The 19,201-nt window shown below is 47.7% G+C and overlaps 1 protein-coding gene across 1 annotated transcript in view; it reads right to left on the bottom strand.

Moving 5' to 3' along the window:
- Positions 1-227: 227 nt before the first annotated feature.
- Positions 228-19,201, bottom strand: part of LOC122384316 (nephrin-like) — a 59,839-nt gene continuing 40,865 nt past the window's right edge. The window contains exons 5-16 of the mRNA XM_043371608.1: positions 17,539-17,649; positions 16,875-17,078; positions 15,280-15,431; positions 14,339-14,483; positions 13,587-13,717; positions 12,930-13,089; positions 11,962-12,118; positions 11,520-11,656; positions 7,196-7,510; positions 3,479-3,736; positions 2,949-3,091; positions 228-826 (exon numbers count right to left, since the gene is read on the bottom strand). Of these exons, the coding sequence (XP_043227543.1) occupies positions 632-826; positions 2,949-3,091; positions 3,479-3,736; positions 7,196-7,510; positions 11,520-11,656; positions 11,962-12,118; positions 12,930-13,089; positions 13,587-13,717; positions 14,339-14,483; positions 15,280-15,431; positions 16,875-17,078; positions 17,539-17,649 (2,108 nt within the window). The 3' untranslated portion in view covers positions 228-631. The remainder of the gene's footprint in view (positions 827-2,948; positions 3,092-3,478; positions 3,737-7,195; positions 7,511-11,519; positions 11,657-11,961; positions 12,119-12,929; positions 13,090-13,586; positions 13,718-14,338; positions 14,484-15,279; positions 15,432-16,874; positions 17,079-17,538; positions 17,650-19,201) is intronic.

The following is a 19,201-nucleotide window of genomic DNA, read 5'->3' as shown; positions in this document are numbered from 1 at the left end:
GACGCTCTAACAGGTCCCGATTTTCCCGACTTTTGGGTCAATGACCTGACCTGGAAGGTCAACCGATGACCTAGGACCTTAAAATTGGGTATAATCGGCTTCCTTTCATCACGGGCAACACGGTCGTTTTTTCCGCGAAGCTCTAGCTCGATCAGGGGCGAAACGGCAAGGGGGAGGGTCCAACGGACCCCCCCCCCCCATACGCTCGCTACTGGAAACACCAATACGGGCGAGGGTTAATGGATTATTAAAGACAATTTTCCAGGTTGCCCCCCCAGTCAAATTCCCTTAAAATAGGCTCTGCACTTTTGAGATCTCACTGATAGTCGTGGACAGACCATATTCCCTTCGGTAAAGTGTTACACTGAATACATAATGGCAATAGTTTTGACCAGTCTCTTCACATGTCTCCAATCGCCATGCTGACTCCCAACACAATAATTAAACACACGATCTTTCATAACGGCACCAACAGCTCACATTTCCAAATTATCGTCCGACATCAAACTGCACTGGCGACAGTAGCAGTCCCTGCGATACACCGCTGGTCCACTCCAGCACTCGCAACCGTCCCAGAGGCACAAATAGTGATCGAACGCTCACGCAGCACGTGCTCGTGCGGTCACCTTCATCACACCACACTCTCGTGCCATTTACGATCACGACCTTCACTCCCCGCCTCTGACGGTGGTGCAGTCGAATCGTACACCATATGAAGATGGCTGCACGGTGCCGGCGACTTTGGGAAGCCCGGTATCTCGGCCATTCGGGACGGGAACATCTCTATGCTGGGAGACTTGCGGAGTGAGCTCGTCTCCCCGCACTCCTGTAACAAAAAGGGACAAGATGGTCAGCGAATGCTCTCAGCGTGAATTGGTAACACGTTTGCTGGATAAAGTTCAACAAACTGACATGTGTGTGTTTGTGAAAATTGTGATTAAGGAATAAGAGTTGCGGCATTGTTCCTTCGATGGTCAATTGCTTCTGGTGGCCTAAGGTAGGAGTACGAGTGAGAGTCGGCCTGCAACATTTTTCTACAGCAATTTATGTAAATTCGACTAAAAGACTTGCCAGAATAGGACAGCCTGCGTGATCGCAGTCGTAACAAAGATGCAACTCGGCCACAATTTGAACAAAGATGCTGTTCTCTTAGGCTCTTAGCATACTAATCTAGTTACATCACAATCTTGTATCTCGCTAAAATCAGAAGTCCAAACGTCTAAGACTCCGACAAATTATTCGCAAATTACACACACCCAACCACAAACATGCGTGCTGCCCAACAGAACTCGGAGCGAAAAACAACACCCTTGACGTCTGTTTCTCGAGAGCACTTCAATTACTTCGGTCTCTGGCGAGCTGATCTGCTGTGGGAGGCCACAACAACAAGCCTCTTCTGGACGCAACGCCTGAGGTCGAGCAGTCAATGTGTGTCTAACGCTGTTCAGTGGCGGGGCATTCCCTTCCGGTGTTTTGAGTGAATGTAAATTAAAACGATTTTGTTTGACGTGCAGCATACATTGCAGGAATTTTACGATCCGTATAGACACCAGTTCTGGGCTATGTTTGTGCTGTTTACTGTCAGCATTATTAGTTCTAGTTTGTCAAATGCTGCCGCCATTTCCGGTACATGCAAAGCCCTCCAGCTGTGACAGACGTCTCGTTATCGACTCCACACGAGCGTGGACCGTCCTCGCCGCTGCACTGCTCGATGCTGCGAACGGCGGGACTGTGGCGCTCGTCCGTCTGATCGGCGTTTCCATTAGAGAGGCGCCGTCTCATTAGTGTTCGAGGGCCGTTAGCCGGTGCACGCCAGTTAATCGTCCGCCTGCCGACGGTGCCGACGAATTGTCATCGTCGGTGACGACTTTCCCTCATTGTGTGTGTGTGTGTGTGTGTGACAACGGCGAGGAATGACCGCGGCTGGTGGTGATGTAGAGTTTTTTTTAAATAAAACAGACAATTACAGGCTCGGTGCTGAAATTTTGAACTTTCAATCACAGACATGCGGAAAGTCACGCAACTCTTTGCGCTTGGGCAAACCAATTTCGGACCTAAATTTTGCACGAAGACATAGAATTGCTACATGGAAGAAGTCTTGTGTACAGGTCAAACATATTTCCCACTCAACTTCCGTCCAAACCTCTATAAACAAAAGACACACAAGGACTCCCCAGTCGATTCTGCAGTACCAAGAAATCGCCTCTGTCCGACTATTGTAGTCCTGTCGTCACGACGTTCGAAGCTGGGCAGATTGCCCCGTCTGGTAAATGTTATCAACTCCGATTGGGCGGAACGGCAACCCGATTGTGATTTCCAATTATCAAACAGCAGAACGATACGAATCATTAAATGTCAATCACAAGTCAACCCTGAAGCAGCTGCTGGTTTATTTAGGCTATCAAACCGCGGAAGTTTATTTGACAGCGGATCTGCATATGTGCCGGCCGGTGAAAAGGGTATGGGTACACTGGATGGTTGCACATTGCACAGGCTGTCACAAAGGCTATAAATATGCTCGGAAAACATCCAGCGTATAAAGTGTTTCAGATGGACCACAAAACATGTAAATGCAGGCTATAAGCTCCCTTGACATGTGACTGTACATTATGCATGATTTGAACTTGGATGTCATCAGTAAGTCATAAAGAAATATTCTAGGCCGACAATGTCGATCACTATTATTCAGTATATCAGGATCGCCGGTCCGTGTTAAAGAAAGCATTGGCCAATCAAGATTGTCCAAATCTCCCTGAAGGTCAACATGACAACCTTGTGTGCAGCATACATTGCATTGTGTACTATTATATTGTGTTGTATTTAGTCGTATACGGTCATTAGGTGAGCTATCATACATTTGTAGTAAAATTCGGGAAATACTGACTAATCTAGGATCGACACACTAGTGTAGTAAATTAGTACATACCTATCTATGGGTAGATACTCACTAATCGAGTGTCGAGGTACTCCAGTGAGGCCAGTCTGCGCGGCAGACTGCTGTCGGGAGCGATAGACACCGTCTCCGATATGCTGGGCATTCCGGGCGACACGGGCCGCTGAGGCCTCCGCGCTTCGTGATGGCTACCGCCACCTGCAATACACCGCGTCAGTAAAGCGACAGGGATACATGGTGAAACGGCACTGCACGTCCTTACCATTACTTTACTCAACTGTCATATATAGAGCAACAGTTGTCATCAAAGAGATGCTTACATTTTTACTGATAAGCGCAGGACATTACGAGAACGCATACGTATGGTAAATCCGTGCGCTCCGTGCAGTGACGATTGCAATACGACGACTTGCGAGAGAATTAATCAGGCAATAAACCTTATGTGTCATTGGCTGAACACATCCTTGTTGGTCACCCATTATCAGTACACATAATAGCTCGATAACCCTTCAAGTATAACTTTGTACCTTTTCTATCTTCTTTTTTACCTTTTCTGTCTTACTATTTAAATTTCCCACCACTGACCCTTTCTTTTGTCGAGCAGCGTGCTGGTGCAGGGCACCACGTCGGGGCTCTTGTCGCCCACCCGGTCACTGTCCAGGGTGTGCGTGCTGAGCATCTTCTCTCGACTCTCCTCCGTGTCGCGTCTGGCGGCGCGCAGCTCGCGGGCCCGCACCCGGCGCAGGGTGAGCACCACGGCCACGGCGATCAGCAGTAGCGCGATGATGGCTCCCAGCAGGATACCGACCAGCGGTGTGAACTGAAGACCACTCGACTCGTCTTCTGAAACACGCAGCGACGACTCAGTATATTGGGATAGCACACTCTCAAGAATTTTTAATCCTTGTTGATGTTATAAGCATCAGGGCACAGACGTTACAAAACAGTGAATAAAAGCAATATGATTTACAGGTTCTGTATGATCATCGCTTCTTATATTTAGCTCACATGACTCCTACACACTATGTGATAAGGAGATAGTGGAGCATAGACCAATGTCTGCGACTAAAATAGCTCTGACGCCCGGGATTCCATTTTATTTTATTTGCCGGGGAAAATGAATGATTTCCGTTCTGGCTTTCAGCGACCGACACAATGGATGTGAAATACGAATACCGGTGGCGGGATGGAAACGCCGCACAGTAGAACTATCACAACTGTCAACATGCAATGCAATGTATAGTATTTAATGGTACACGAAATGAGCCATTTCTAGCTGCCCTTTTTCTGTTGGCTAACCGAAAGGTGAACTGATGAATCTCATTCTCCGAAAATTACATGTCTAAACTGATTTCTCTGACTTTTCAAGCCGGCAATGAGCTTGAAATAAGCAGGGAAGGCGCTGATGAGCCCATTGCGGTCGCCTGATATCCCTCAAAAATCCAAACATCATGAGCTGAGAAGGATCGATGCTGTTCCTGAGAGACAGTGACCGAACGTCCAAAGACATTTGTGTCGACAGCTACCCAATCGAGCAAGACACTGTGCTGGACAATTATACACTCTCGTGAAGTTTCCTAGACAAAGACCACAACAAAGGCTGGGTCCGCCTGATTTATTGGAATAAGTAGCGGAATTTACAACATTTCATTCGATGAGTTTGGAAAGATCTATGTATCATTATGTTTATGACTATTTCTGTGGAAGCTATTCGCTTATACCAGAACTCCTTTTTTCATTGACCTGTCCTGTGTGCCGCTTTAGTTGGTTGTCCTGATACCATAAACACAGATACCATTGGTCTTTTCTGGTGGAGAACAGTGCACCTTTTCCGCGAAGCTCCAACTTATTCAGATCGCAAAGGCGCCTTGAAGGGAGGCATTTTATCTATTTTCAAGATTCAACCTAACGACAACCTAACGTCATCTGATATTTATATCAGATGACTCGATACAATAAGGCTCACTAATGTGGGATAAGAGTTTAGACACACGTCTGGCCGATTTTGATTTTAAATATCAAAGAAACAGCATCAAAAACCCTAATTAACTTTTCAGTGTTCATAGCACTAAAAAGCATAACAACGGCTGTTGAAAGCGGAAGATTTTGTTCTATATTTTTGTTTGTGAACAATCCTGGGTCATGACTTACATCGATATATTGTGAAACACAGCTCAGTTGCCTTCTCTTCTACACCCTTTTGGTTACAAAACATAAACAACCTTTACGATGAGGTTCAGAAGCTTTTGTGAGGATATATGGCTTATTTTGGATATGTATGTGCTCCTAGAGTGACGAAGTGCCTCAAAATGTCGTTACCGCGTGTATACTGTGTCATGAAAACAGCCGATCCAATACTCGAGTGACTTTATGTCAGCGGCGTCAAACCCGCAAATGGTTCGGAACTCCCATGACGGCCCAGCTCATAAAGCTTATGCTTCTGCGATCCAATGTGAGCGCCCCACCAATGTAGCTGGATTTATTTGCTAGGTAGGTGAAGCGGGGCAAATCACAAACACCTTGAGCCATGTCTTCAAATGCAGCATTCACTTCGAAGTGTGATTCCTGATCACAATACGTGACGAAATCTGTTCAGGTGTAGCCAAGGACCAAACAACCCCAGCACACCAAAGACACTCATTTGCCATGACTGACCAGTGACCAACAGTCACATGTCCCCTGACCGCGGTCACATCACCCTACGGTCCGGAACCATTAGCCGGTGACCGGTGACTATTAGCGCAGAGGTCCGGGTCGAAGTTGGCTGCACTGACTTCCACTCCCGGGAATGTCCCCTGCCGAACGGCGGCCATCACCGGCTTTCGGCGTCCAGACGGCACGTGCGCCCCACGTGACTCGTGTGCTGTCGGCACAAAACGAGTAACACGTGTGCCCCCCGTGACCCGTTACCCGCCCGTGCAAAACGAGTATTGGTGATGTCTGCAGTTTGGGAATTGGGAAACTGACATCAAACCAAATACGAGCAAAACGCATGGGGAAATACCAAAACAGAGCAGCTTGGGAAGTTCACAGTTTTAAATAAAAAAGAAAGTAGGGTTTTGTAAATCAAACAAAATACCAAAACCATTAAATTTAGAGTTCAAAGTGATGCTAAGTGATGCTAAGTTTATATCGGTTTGATATTGGTATCCAAATAGGCAAGTTTCAATTGGCACCACTAGTGGGTACACGCGGCGCGTGACAACAAATAGCACAGCGTAGCCCGCTGCGAGCCGATCGCTCGTCGCACCGGTCGAGCGAGCTCAGCTCAATCGTCAGACGGCTCAGGGTCATAACGAGCGTTTGATGGCGAGTCTTCAGCTGTGACTGGTCGATATCAGTTACCGTCAGAGCGCTGATTCAAGGACCGAATGGGCGGAGCTGGGATAGATAGAGAGAAAGAGGGAGAGAGAGAGAGAGAGGGGAGAGATGAAATGGAGAAAGAGAGGAGTGAGAAGGGAGAAATAATACAGACTGGTATGAGCAAAATGGAAAACAAGACGTAGGTTAATGTAAAGCAATGTTAATGCACAGAGAAAAAAGATATCAGAGGCAGAGTACACTCCTACGGAACGATGACAGAAGGCGCAATGGATTAGTAGGATGAATTATGACACGGGAGCTGAGTGTAGATAGCCAACTGCAACCTACACATTTCACCGACTCTCAGAGCTTATCCACCAAGAAGTATGTGGCTCACCGCTCAGCAGAGTGGATACCCGGCATAAAAAGTGCTGCTATTTCGGTCGAAATGCTCGTTACCAAGCATGCTCCAGAGCCCATCTATCTTGGTGTTCGAATTATGATGTCGTTCACAGCGAGCCTCGCTGAGTAAGATTGCCTTTCCTGGAGGAGCACTTCATCGAGTAAAAATGTCTGTCGAGGAGCTGGTGAGTTTTTTTCATTCTGAGATGAAAAAAAAATTGAGGATGGGAAGATAAGAGACGTGTCACATATATGAGAGAGATGGGGTTGGTGAGGATTTTCATTGAGCTAACATGCTAGAATGCTTAGAACTTGGAAGATTCTGTGAAATTAAAATTAAGAGCATGATTAAATTACGGCATTCTGAAAGGATCCGTTAAAGAAAAGAAACGTCCTCTCTCTCTCTCTCTCTCTCTCTCTCTCTCTCTCTCTCTCTCTCTCTCTCTCTCTCTCTCTCTCTCTCTCTCTCTCTCTCTCTCTCTCTCTCTCTCTCTCTCTCTCTCTCTCTCTCTCTCTCTCTCTCCCTCTCTCTCTCTCTCTCTCTCTCTCTCTCTCTCTCTCTCTCTCTCTCTCTCTCTCTCTCTCTCAGCAGCTCACCTTGTCTCGTCTTCAGCTCTGCCACCTTGAGAGTGCCGGCCTCGAGTGTGACGAGCCCGCTCTTGCCGCGCTCCGACACCGCGTACACATGCACCACCACCTCCTCGCCGGGCCCGAGGCTGCCCAGCACAAACTCGGCCTGTTCGCTGCTCAGGTTGGAGAGCAGCACGTGTGTGCGCGCCTGGTACGCCTCCAGGTGGAAGGTCTGCGGGTAGCCGCCGGCCGCGCCGGCCGTGCAGCCGATGTGCAGCGATGCCTGGGTGCGGTTTCGGATGGCGCAGTCGGAGGGGGGCTCCGGCGGACCGACCGGGTTCGCTGTCGGAGGGACACATCGTCAGGACAGTGATGCGTGTTGAGATTGGTAATGTGCACTGTACTGTTACACACTGTCAAATAGCGGTAGGGTATAGATTAGAAACAACAAGGAAGCTAACGCTAGCAATAGTTCGAATTTTCAGAATGTAACATAAATATGTGTAACATCCAAATAAGCTACAATCAACCGTGGTTTAACCCGCGCCCTGCTGGGGGGGGGGGGGGTGTTTGAACACCCCCCTTGTGGTTTTTCGCGAATATCTCAAAAACGGCGGCGCGGAGCGCCACCGTTTTTGGTACACCTTATCATACATCAATTCTACACATGTTGTGAAAATTTCAGACCAAGGTCATTCAAGGTCAGGTCACCAGGTCACTTGAAGTGACCTCACCTCATAAAAACTTTCAATGTCTGTCATAGCTACACCGAGTGACCGATCGCTTTGAAACTTTCAGCGATTGCTAAGAGCAATAGCATGTACAAAATGTTTATCTCAGAATTTTGATATCGATGACCTAAGGTCAGGTCAATTTTGCGACCTCCCCATTATAAGTCAATGGGATAAAATTGAAATGCGCCTCTTGTGGATGAAAGACATTATAAACACTCCCAAACACCGAATTACAAGTGATATAGACACACTGAACTTGAAAATGATGTCCGTGGCCCTTTTTTATGCCCTGAGGTCATCTTAGGTCACGAATGGTATCTAACAGTTTTTCGCAAATAACTTTTGATAGAGGCATGCTAGAGCGATGAAAACGCCTTAAATGTGTTCAGCTCGACGATACGGATCGACTGATATGCAACATGACCCTTTCCGGTCAGGTCATGACCTTGACCTGAGGTCAAATTTTCAAGTTGACCTTTCAAGGTCAAGTCATAGTTCATTCGATGCGTCTTGACGAGAGGAACACGATGCCGGTAAAAGTAAGCTCGTACAAGGCTTGGGTCAGAAGTTATTGCAGAAACGCTGTTTTCGAAAAAAATCGGCTATTTTTGCAGTTTTTGCCCCCTGCAGACAAAACCGTTGAGGTTAGGTCAAATCTGAGAAAATTACTCAGAAAGGGCTTTAATAGGGCTATCGAATGCGCTTTTCCGCGGCGCTGTAGCTCTATTGGTTCCCGAGTTATGCGTTGGCTTCTTGGAAATTTTCGACATTCGACCTGGAAATCGGCGAAATTTTGCCTTCAATGACCTCTGGTGACCTGACCTTTGACCTGACCAAAAAATTGACCGAAGTGATTTCGTCATTATTTTTTACGCTCTTTCGAACGCCGCCTTCCACGTATCGCTACGTGGCCCAGGAGCCGAGTTACAAGGGGGGGTGTTCAAACACCCCCCCCCCCCCCAGCAGGGCGTGGAAATCCAGGACCCCCAGCAGGGCGCGGGTTAATAAATTAGTTTAGTTCCATACCATCTTGGACCGTAGATGTCTCACAGTATGCTTCACCAGCCGTGTTTGCGGATAGCGACACAATATGCCTGCAGCCGTCAACCTTTACTGTTGCCTAGCGATAGGAATCTCAGTTCCGAGTCATGCGGAACAGTATGCGTCTAGGCGTTGATCTTTGCTGCCATCTAGCGGCAGAGTTTAAAACTCTGAGCCGTGCGGCACAGTATACTTCCAGGCGTTGATTGTTACTGCCATCTAGCGGCAGCGTTATAACCTCTGCGCCATGCGGTGCAGTATATTTCCAGGCGTTGATCTACTCTGCCATCTAGCGGCAATGTCCAAAGCTATGGGCAATGCGGTACAGCATACTTTCAGGTATATATCCTCCTGTCTTCTAGCGGCAGGGCTACCATATAAGACATGAGTATACCACAGAAGTCTACCATACCCCCCCCCCCCGTCATAGTGCTACATTATCTCTCTTGCCGGTCTTGCAGCGTATAATCCTGTCAGACGACCCACTTAAATATTGTTCACAAGAACATTGAACGAGGCTGCCATACCAGTAGCCGCTTTTATCCCCATCGCTTTTCTCACCGGTGGAGGACCCATGCTATTGCTGTATGCTAATGCATACAGCCACGTGCCCACTATGCTATTTCCCAGCACAGCCACCGCCGCCCCTCCATCGGAGCATCCGCGGCCGCAGCCGCCCCGCAGCGCGGCCCACAGGCCCTATTACCGAGCACGCCTCTGTCAATACGGCCACTGTTGGCTTCCTATTTGTGTCAGCTCCGTCGTCGCTGCACAAACAGGCTTCGCCGTCGTTCGCTGGCGCTGAATACCGTCGCCATCCGTACTCGAATCGGTCGCATTACTGACTGCGCGAGCCATTTATCGCCAGCGTTTACAGTGACTCAAAGCTATTCGGCTCATTGTCGCATTCCAACTGTGAGCCAGTACTGCTCATCATCGCAATCTAAACAGACATTCACAGCCTTTACCTGCACCACTTCTTGTAACGCCATTTCATAAAGTTCATCGACATAGCTGGCTGTTTGTAACACGTCGAATCTTCCTTTATCGACGCCTTTGCCGTTGCCATCAACAATCCGATATAAGATTGTTCGGTCTTTTTCCAAATTGCTCTGCTTGTTACTGTACATTACCGTTGGCTTAGCTGCCGTTTGGTTTGCCCATGCAGTGCAATTGATTTCACCAGTGGGGTGTTGGATGTGGTAGCACTTATGGCTGAGGCGGCTGCGGTGGTGGGTGGAGGCGGCGGTGGCAGCCACCACGCCGCAGTACATGATGCATGGTATAGCTTCTGCCAACTGGTGCCCCTCATCCGTCTTCAGGCGCCAGCCTGCAGGCCGCAGCACACGCCAGTCCCGGAGCTAGTGGGACGACACACGCTCCGCAGAGGTGGGTGGGTTCTCATGGTCTTACATTGGCCGGGAAAAACGGCACTATGATATTGGTGGAGCCTAGTAAATGAATTACAAGTTGGAAACCTATCCACCTTATTGTTGTGTCTAATCTTTTTGAAGCTTGACGAACATTGAAATTGGGTAGGCTGTTCATGAACATGTGATGCATTCAGAGAGGAATGCATAGATACTTGTGGGCTTATAATTTAGTCAGTAAAATGCAGACGAACCGCGGGTGATGTCAGGCGGAGGACGTGCATTTATTCTGGCTTGCTGCAATATAGCAATTGTTGTGAGCATTTAGTGACTCTATTCCACACTGTATATGTACGCACATACTCTGAAACCGTGCAACACAAGCTCTGCGGCACATTATGAGCCGTTTCAGACCCGGGCGCGGTGTACGCCTAGAGGGTTTGAACGTTTCGAACGTCAACGCTTCTAGGTAAGGAGAGAAAGGCTTAACGAAGCATTAAACTGATTTAGCGCCTTTGAAACTTGTGGTTCCGCTTACAGCTAGAAATAAACTTTAATATCAAGCGCTAACGGAAGTGATGGAGGCACCAGTACAATGAGAGCAGTTGATCTATGATGAAACTTTGACATCGTGTCCCTTACCGACACGTGCCCACGCGTAACTGTGCACCACTGCATTACGATGCGTGGTCGCCGCAACAGTGACACAGTCTGGACAGTGGCCGCCGCCTTTTTTTTTTATAAATTTAGTCCGAACCTTTTGATGGGAAGGATTCACAAGGACAGAGCCACCGCTAAGCGAAGCTTGTTGCGATGACCCTGCCCTCTACCCTCCGATTGCGCAATTCCGATTCTATGGCAGAATTTAGAATCCAAAGTTTTACGTGCGCACAAAGCCGCGCACGGCCGGTCCCCTCGCTGACTTCGCCTGGCTACGGCCTGCCACCAACCGCAACCATACCTGTCAGAAGGCCCATAAATGTCGAGCGCCCGTCGCGCTTCGAACCCGGACTGTTATAACCGGGAACGCGTGCTCTCACCACGCGGAGTCCAACGCTCTAACCAACTGAGCTACGGGACCGGCTTTTGGCATGTTCTCTTTATCAATATTTCCGAATCTCTCTAGGAAACATGGCTGGATACGCTCCTCACTTCCCAACAACAAATGCACTGACACAGATCTGCTTCTAATCCAGTATCTCTTACCGATGGGGATCAGGTCAAAGTAGCAGGGTGTCCTCTGGTCGCCTATTTCGTTGACGCTGATACACTCGAGGGTACCAAAGTCCAGGTCGTTGGTCGGCTTCAGAGTGACTTCACTGATCGTGCCGGAAGACCGCACCCTGTGTCAGAACAAAACCACGGGATGGTTAGTTAGGCCAAAGACTATTCTATATCACACAGTAATGCGTAGTATATGCCTAGATACACGTCTTATATTGATCAGTGGGCAGTTTTGTTGTGTTGAGTGTTACCAGGGAATCTTTTTTTCCTAACGGAACAATATGACAACATGGCAGCATGATGTTCAATGCTTTTGTAAAAAAGCAATGGAAACACTCGTACTTTATATGACTGAATGCCTAAAGGCATTTAAAATCGCGAGAAATATGAATCCGAGTGAATATGTTCCCAGACTGCCTCACACCTGTTTCGACTGATGTCCAGCAGCTGATGGGAGTTGTTCAGCCGCCACTGGAAGTCGACGCTGGCGGGATTCGCGTCCACCAGGCACGGCACGGTGACCTGCTCGTGCTTGGCCACGTGATACTGGCGCCGCTGGTTGGCGCGGCAGGCCGGGGCGTCTGGGAACAGACAGAGAGACGCTCTGAGGGTCGCCGGAGGTAAAACACTGACGGCGGCTGTGCTGAAGTGGTTATTCGAAAAGTCGATAGAACACTCAGTTGCAGACAGCATGTAAACAACATGTCAGGAACACGCACTTGCCAATGCCATTTAAAAGCGCAATTGACCGTCGTCAATAACATATAAATCAGAGGCAGAGAAATAGTATCGCGACAGACGCATTCACGCTGTGGATACTGTACCCACTACCCAGTGATAGTGAAAGCAAGACCCTGATAAAGCATTCATCATATTTAGGGATATAGCCTTAGGACATATAAAAAGACGCACATGTCGCTCCACCAGCATTGATGTGCGCATCTACCTATTGACCCGTCCAGTGCAGTGTTGTGGCGCCGGTCACCCGAGTCCGACCAATAACGGCCGACAGACCGGTCAAAGTGCGCTTTTAAAATACGTCCTAACCTGTGCCGAGTGGACTTGCGGACCCAAAGGTCCGCAATAACACGATACTTTGACAAAGGTCGACTAGGTTTTAAGGAAGGAACGATGAGAGCGTTAAACTATGTGAGTGACTCAGTGTGTAAAAAGGGGAAGCCCGCTGAATTATTGGTTACCGAACTGCCAATAAAGTTTTTTATCTTTCCTGTATCATTCCCAATCACGCTGTATGTATATTATATGCCGAGCCCGGTTGCTGACGTTCTCTCTCCCTCTCCCTCTCCCTCCCTCCCTCCCTCCTTCCCTCCCTCCTTCCCTCTCCCTCTCTCCCTCTCCATCTCTCTCCCTCTCCCCACACTCGCCACTCACGCTGTATGCTGAGCTGGACGGGGTTACTGACGTTCTCGCCCTCACTGTTGGCCACGCGGCACACGTAGTGACCCGACCTGTGTCGGGTCAGACGCTGCAGCACCAGAGACATGTTGCTCATGACGATGCCCTCCCGTGGGGTCGGCTGAAGAACGTGGCCCTGAAGGAAACGGCGATCACTTGAAAACTATGCTGAAGCGTTACAACGTGTGCTGCTAGTTGAGGCATGCCTATCAGTATAAAATGATCAGGTACATTGAAATAAAGCATGCATTTGTTAACCAGCGATAAAGATATGTTTTTCTTTCGCCTAAAACTACAGTTCTAAACAAAACGTTATACTAAACGAGTCACTTCTCATTTCTTTCTATCAATTTGAAGCTTTTAGCTCCGTGCTCTTTATTCAACGAATACATAAACTGGAGGTTGGGTGAGAGGAAAATTCCGGAGGACACGTGAGACGGAAATGATTAATGACGGCCGCTAAAGATCAATACTGTTCCCGAAAAAACCCTGATTGGTTGTACCAAACAGCTGTCGACAGGGAAGGAATAGGCCCGTATCGATTATAGTTGCTGTGAAAAACTATTTCCGTAAAAACATGATTTTCAAACAAAGTCACAGTGCCTTCACACATTGCTTCTTCAAGACACTAACATTATGAAGCCACTCGATTTTGAAGATGGTTGGATTCGCCTTGACGCGACACTCGAGGTAAACGTCGCTGCCTTCTCTGAGCGCCATCGGATCGATCTGCGGTCCCAGAGTCAGTCGAACCTCCGGAGGATCTGTCGGCACAGAGGCCCGTGCTCAGGCGAGTAATCACATCAGCGACACACGGAGATCATGAACAAACAGACGGGCAGACGGACAGACGGACAGACGGACAGACGTATTTTGAAAGCTGAAAATAGACTCAGAGAAACTTAATAAGTCATTTAGCATTTAAAACACGAAATCCTAATCTCAGATGAAGGCGCATTAAAACACTACGCAGTTCATAAGCGATGAAATATGTCAAGTTCTGCTTATGCGGTGAGCATTATGGGTCAATGTACAGCTTACAGCCTCAAAGCGCAGCTGCCTCACATAATTTCCATGATGAACGTCCTGCCCTAACATTGTAAAGGCGGAGTAGCACCATAAAGTGGAAAACGTCATAACTGAAGCCAGATATTACATTGCATTCCGTGTTCGGCCGTCAGAGTTGAGCTTACAGTTCTAGTTCTACTTCCTTCTAAACGGGAAAGGGCCACCTGGGAGTTTATTATCCTCTGCTCCATGTCCAGGCTCACTCGCAGCTGACCTTTCGTCATATTACAGCACAGGCAGCTAGGTGATACTAGAGATTTTGTGGAGACCCTTCGTATGAAAGCCATGCACACTGTCAGTGTCTGTCCGTGTCGTACATTTGACGGTGATTCTCCAGGCGTCCTCCATGACGGTGGAGTCCATCTCGGGGTTGGTGACGCGACACGTCAGGTGTTTGCCGTTGTGCCCGCGGCTGGCGTTCAGTGACAGCACGCTCGTCGTCTCGTTGCCGTCCAGAGACGTCTGTAATGAAAACAATTCAGTCCGCTGTCGAGATGGCGGAAATCTACTCTCACGTTTCTCATTCAAATTTGGTTGTCTCAACAAATGAAGAGGCGTGTATTGTAGCACCAGTTTTAATGGAAAGACTTAGCAAGCTCCACGAAAATAACTTGAGACACAATTTGGTTAACTGCACCCAGTTGAGGTTCGATTCTAAGAAAATGCATTAGATACAATCTAAAATTTATCGGAACTTCTCTGGGGAACGGAGATATGAGAACCTCTGGCCCAGTTCAGAGTGCCACTGACCTCGCCCACAAAGTTGGAGCTAGTGAGAAAATGGAACTGACCGACCCAATGTCGATAACCCCGAATTGGAGCTGCTGCCACGAGGATCGAGGATACAGAACGGGGCAGGAGCCAGACAAGGTAGTCGTATTTGTGCGTGCTCTGCACTGCTACATCACACGAAAAGTTATAATGACAAGTTATAGTCATTTAATATTTAGTTGGTGTCTAAATAATATCTCCAACTTCATATTCAAGCAATTTAGAATTGTTAATGCGGGCAATTTTTAACATGAGTATTATCAGGCTGCAAAACAATGTCTTGATTTTATAGGCATGCAAAAATCGATTTTATGTTCTCAATCTTTTATACTGATCTCAGGCAGCTTTTGCCACATTGTCATGGAACTCAGATTTGTTTTTCAATAAAAAAACACAATTCTAACGAATAGTGTTTTAACTATTGACAACAAACCTTCGGTTATGTACCCAATTAAATGTTCCCAAAATATTTATGCGACACTCTCACCTGCACTGAGTAATCCTGCAGCTCTAACCCATTGATCCACCACGTGATCACAGGCTTTGGTCGTGAGCCAGCTGTCGTACAGGTCACGTGATGCACGCGGCCCAAAGACAGCGGACGGTTTCGGCCCTCAATGCGCACGTAAAGGGGACGAACTGAAACAGAACACATTGCAATCGCTCAACGATCTCTCCATGCTAGTTTGATTTGTGTTCCGCCTCACGAATAGCACGATTAATGGATGCTTTTACAAGGCTTGAGCTTTCCTCAATATACCTAAGAAAATTCCCGAAAATTTCGACACTCTATTGTCTAGGGACGAACAGATATCAGTCTGGAGCGGATAAGCCTGCACTTCCGAGTTCTTTTAACCCTCGCCCGCACATGCCATTTTCCCATCCTAGAACGCACATGGGGGGGGGGGGTGGTTGCCACCCCCCCGCGCCATTTCGTTCCTGTTGGAGATAGAGCTTAGCAGTAAAGACCAAAAAGATTCGTTGGGAAGAGACCAATCCAATGATACCCAGTTTTACGTTCTCAGGTCAGTCATTGACCTTCCAGGTCAGGTCAAACTAAAAAAATGTTGCTGTTTTGGGTCACCGTTGGATATCAAGTGCGCTGCTTATCAAATACCGATGACGATGCTGTTTTCTGTTGCTAAGCCAGCTAGAACCTCTTTGTCACACTATCCGACCAGAATTTTGCTGCTGAGGTCATTTCAGGTCAAGTTAGGTCAAGGTCAATTATATGTGTTTGTATGTCTGTGTGTGTCTGTGTGTATACTGATGTGTGCACCGATTGTTTTTGGGTCCATATCACATGAAATCATGATCTGAGAAGCTTTTACCAAAAATGCAGTCAAAAAACTTCACAAAAAGTGAATTCAGCTTGCCTAAAACGCAAATATCTTAGATGACCTAGGTTGACCTTGACCCTGACCTTGACCCCTGTACATCGTCGAACAATATGTTCCATGATAGGTGGGAGGTAAGACCGGCAAAAAAGGCCGAAATCAGGGTGTCAAAAGCTCACAAGGCCCATGGCAAACGCAAGATGTTGAGAATTGGCCATTTGGGTCATGACATGACCTGAAAAACAAGGTCATATCTCCGAAACCAAAAATCACAGAAACTTGAAATTTTCAGTGGACATCAAGAAAGGAAAGACGAGCAGCTATACGAAAAATCAGCCTTCTAGCTCTAAAAATGTTGAGTGCAGAGCAGAAAGACTGCCTGGGGGGGGGGGTGGCAACCACCCCCCCCCCCATGTGCGGGCGAGGGTTAATACACCATGGATGCAAAAATCACAAAATTATAAAACTGATTAGCCAAGTTACTACAAATGCTTATGCAAATTTTGGTTTGGTCTTCAAAACACTTTTTGGAGGGTTAGTGCCTTTGGTCTCATGAGACCCCTTCAGGGCCAACTGGCGATATATTGAGGTGAAGCAGAGATCCGAGTGAAGATGGATAGGTACAAATCCTTTTAAAGAGTTTGAAAGATTGAGAGAAAAAATAAAACATCCTTATCAGTCACGAACAACAGCTACGTAGATATTTGGAAAAAAAAATTCACAAATTGACAATGCCGTAACTCACAATAGGTTTTGAGTAGGACGCTGCTGGAGAGCGGCTTGCTGATGTTGTTGTTGGTGGCGTGGCAGGTCAGGGTCCGGTCGACGTCCGACCGAGAGATGGCAGGCAGGTGGAGCACACTGCGCAGCACGCCACTAGATGTCACCACGTGCGCATTGCTCAGCAGCGTCGGGCCGCGCCACCACGAGAGGGACGGCGACGGACGACCTGCGGATTCATAATTGTGACCGAATGGTGCTACAAAAAAATTGCAAATCTTTCCTGCTTATCTTAAATTTGTGGTTACATTAGGTTTTTAACATTTTTACTTTTACTTCATTTTCAATACATTTTGTCCAAGTGGATGAACGGGTGGCCGTGGGCCCGAGGGCACCACTAAGCAGTGCTTGTTGCGAGTGACACCACGGACCCACCACTCGACCTGACCGCGCTTGGTTCGTCGGTAATAATTTGAATGAAAAGTTTAACGTATCGCAGGTAGATGGCGGCAGGTAGCTCCGGCCGCGAACTCGGTGCCACCTACTTAGGATACGGAAGCCTTGGCAGCAATAAAAAGTTCAAATGACCAAATGATGTTTTGCCAACATTTACATCCTAGCAACCAGCAATTCTGCACGGCATTGGTCCATAACCAGCGCAAGTGCGCTATCGCGGTGCGTTCTCTCACCTCCCCGCGTCTCACAGCTGAGTTTCAGGCGGTCACCTTCCGTTAGAGGTCCCAGCTCCTCACCGACAATATCGCCATTTGGAAACGATATCACTGGCTGGGTCGGCGGCACTGAAAAACAAACGGTAGGTGTTTATATAGCTATAGAACTCCAGTGAGGGCGTTGCCTCCTACCGCGTTGTTTGCCACGATGATAAAATTTCATTTAATTTTTGTCTTGTTTGTGCTTTACTCGTCCCAAATTTGTTTTGTCTCTCCGATTTAAAAGCAATACATCTACGTACAAACATTTTCCAAGTAATCGAGCGAAAAAGACGGTTCGCTTACAGAAACTTCTGAAGCTGTGCGTTACAAAGTTTGTGAGGCCACTTTTCAGAAAACAATCACGATAAAAGAAGAAACAACCAAGCTTAAAAAGGCTCTCTGTGGAAATGAGCAAAACCGAAGTCAGAGAAACAAGACACACGTTGATATCCCGACTTTGCTTTGCTTACGCCACCACTAAGAGACAAAACTAAACAAAAACATTTTATGTACGACATGCGGAAACAAATGCAGAAATAACAGGAAAATTTACAAACAGCTTAGATGATTTGTCACGTCTGACCATATCAAATCGACCAACAGATCGTTCCGATCGTTCTGTCATCATCCATAATTAATCAATGATCAATGGCGTCAGTACATTCCGGTAAGCCCCCTTTGATAGTCAGTCATTCGATAAACACGTTGCAGCAGTGGCGCAAAACAGGCAGCGGCTGCAAACGCTTATCATGGCGCATTTCAACAGTGGAGACATTCCTTTGAGCTAATATGTGTTTTACGAGAAAAAGGATACAGATGATCTGAGCAGCAATTTTAATTTAGGAAGGCGGGCTGTAAGGAGTAGGGGGCAATGGGACGCAGCGTTTCCGACAGATGGTGATATTAAGTGGCTAGGAATGTTGGGAGTGGTGAACTCAGCCTATCGAGCTATGTTGTGCGTGGGGTTTCCATAGACACGGTGGATATATAAACGGGGGCTGAGGTGGGGTAGGGATTGCCATGACGCCATAACGACGGACGTCATCCTCCATTTGCCTAAAAACCTGTACGATATAGGTCAAGGTGAATGCGTCCTGTCCAAGATACATTTATTCAGTGTGTAATAGAGCTTCGTTCGAATGACATGTGCGAATTAGCATTACTGCCTCGGGACTCCAATGTATGTTCAGGCTCAGCCATATACTGCTCCACATCAAACATGCTCACAATATCGTACGTGTAATATCAAGTATAATGAAACGCCAATGCCACTTCAGTAATCCTCCTTATTCATTTTCCATTCTCCACTTTCCATTCTCCATTTTCCACCAGTCTACCGTTCTCCGGCCAAACGGCCACTCTGGCAGATATTTTCTCGGGCCAGTTCCGTTTTTTCTCGACTCTCTGGCAGCGGCCGGCCGTCGCTCTCCTCCACGGGCTCCGTTGCGCCGCCCGTCGCCGTCGACGCGCCACATTTGCCGACACGCCGCGTCACCGGACGTCAGACGCCGGCGAGACGGTGCCGTCACCGATGATTTGACGCCGGCCAGGGCGCATACAGAGAGGTGCGTTTGCATTGGCAATGCGATGCCGGTAATCGCTGGCTCCATCGACGACAACAAAAGAGCGGTGCTACACT

Source organism: Amphibalanus amphitrite, unplaced genomic scaffold (assembly GCF_019059575.1).
Source record: "Amphibalanus amphitrite isolate SeventyFive unplaced genomic scaffold, NRLGWU_Aamphi_draft 000186F_arrow, whole genome shotgun sequence".
Lineage (NCBI taxonomy): Eukaryota > Metazoa > Arthropoda > Thecostraca > Balanomorpha > Balanidae > Amphibalanus > Amphibalanus amphitrite.
The sequence above is the reverse complement of the archived record's forward strand: the minus strand, read 5'-3'. Positions and strand labels throughout refer to the sequence as shown.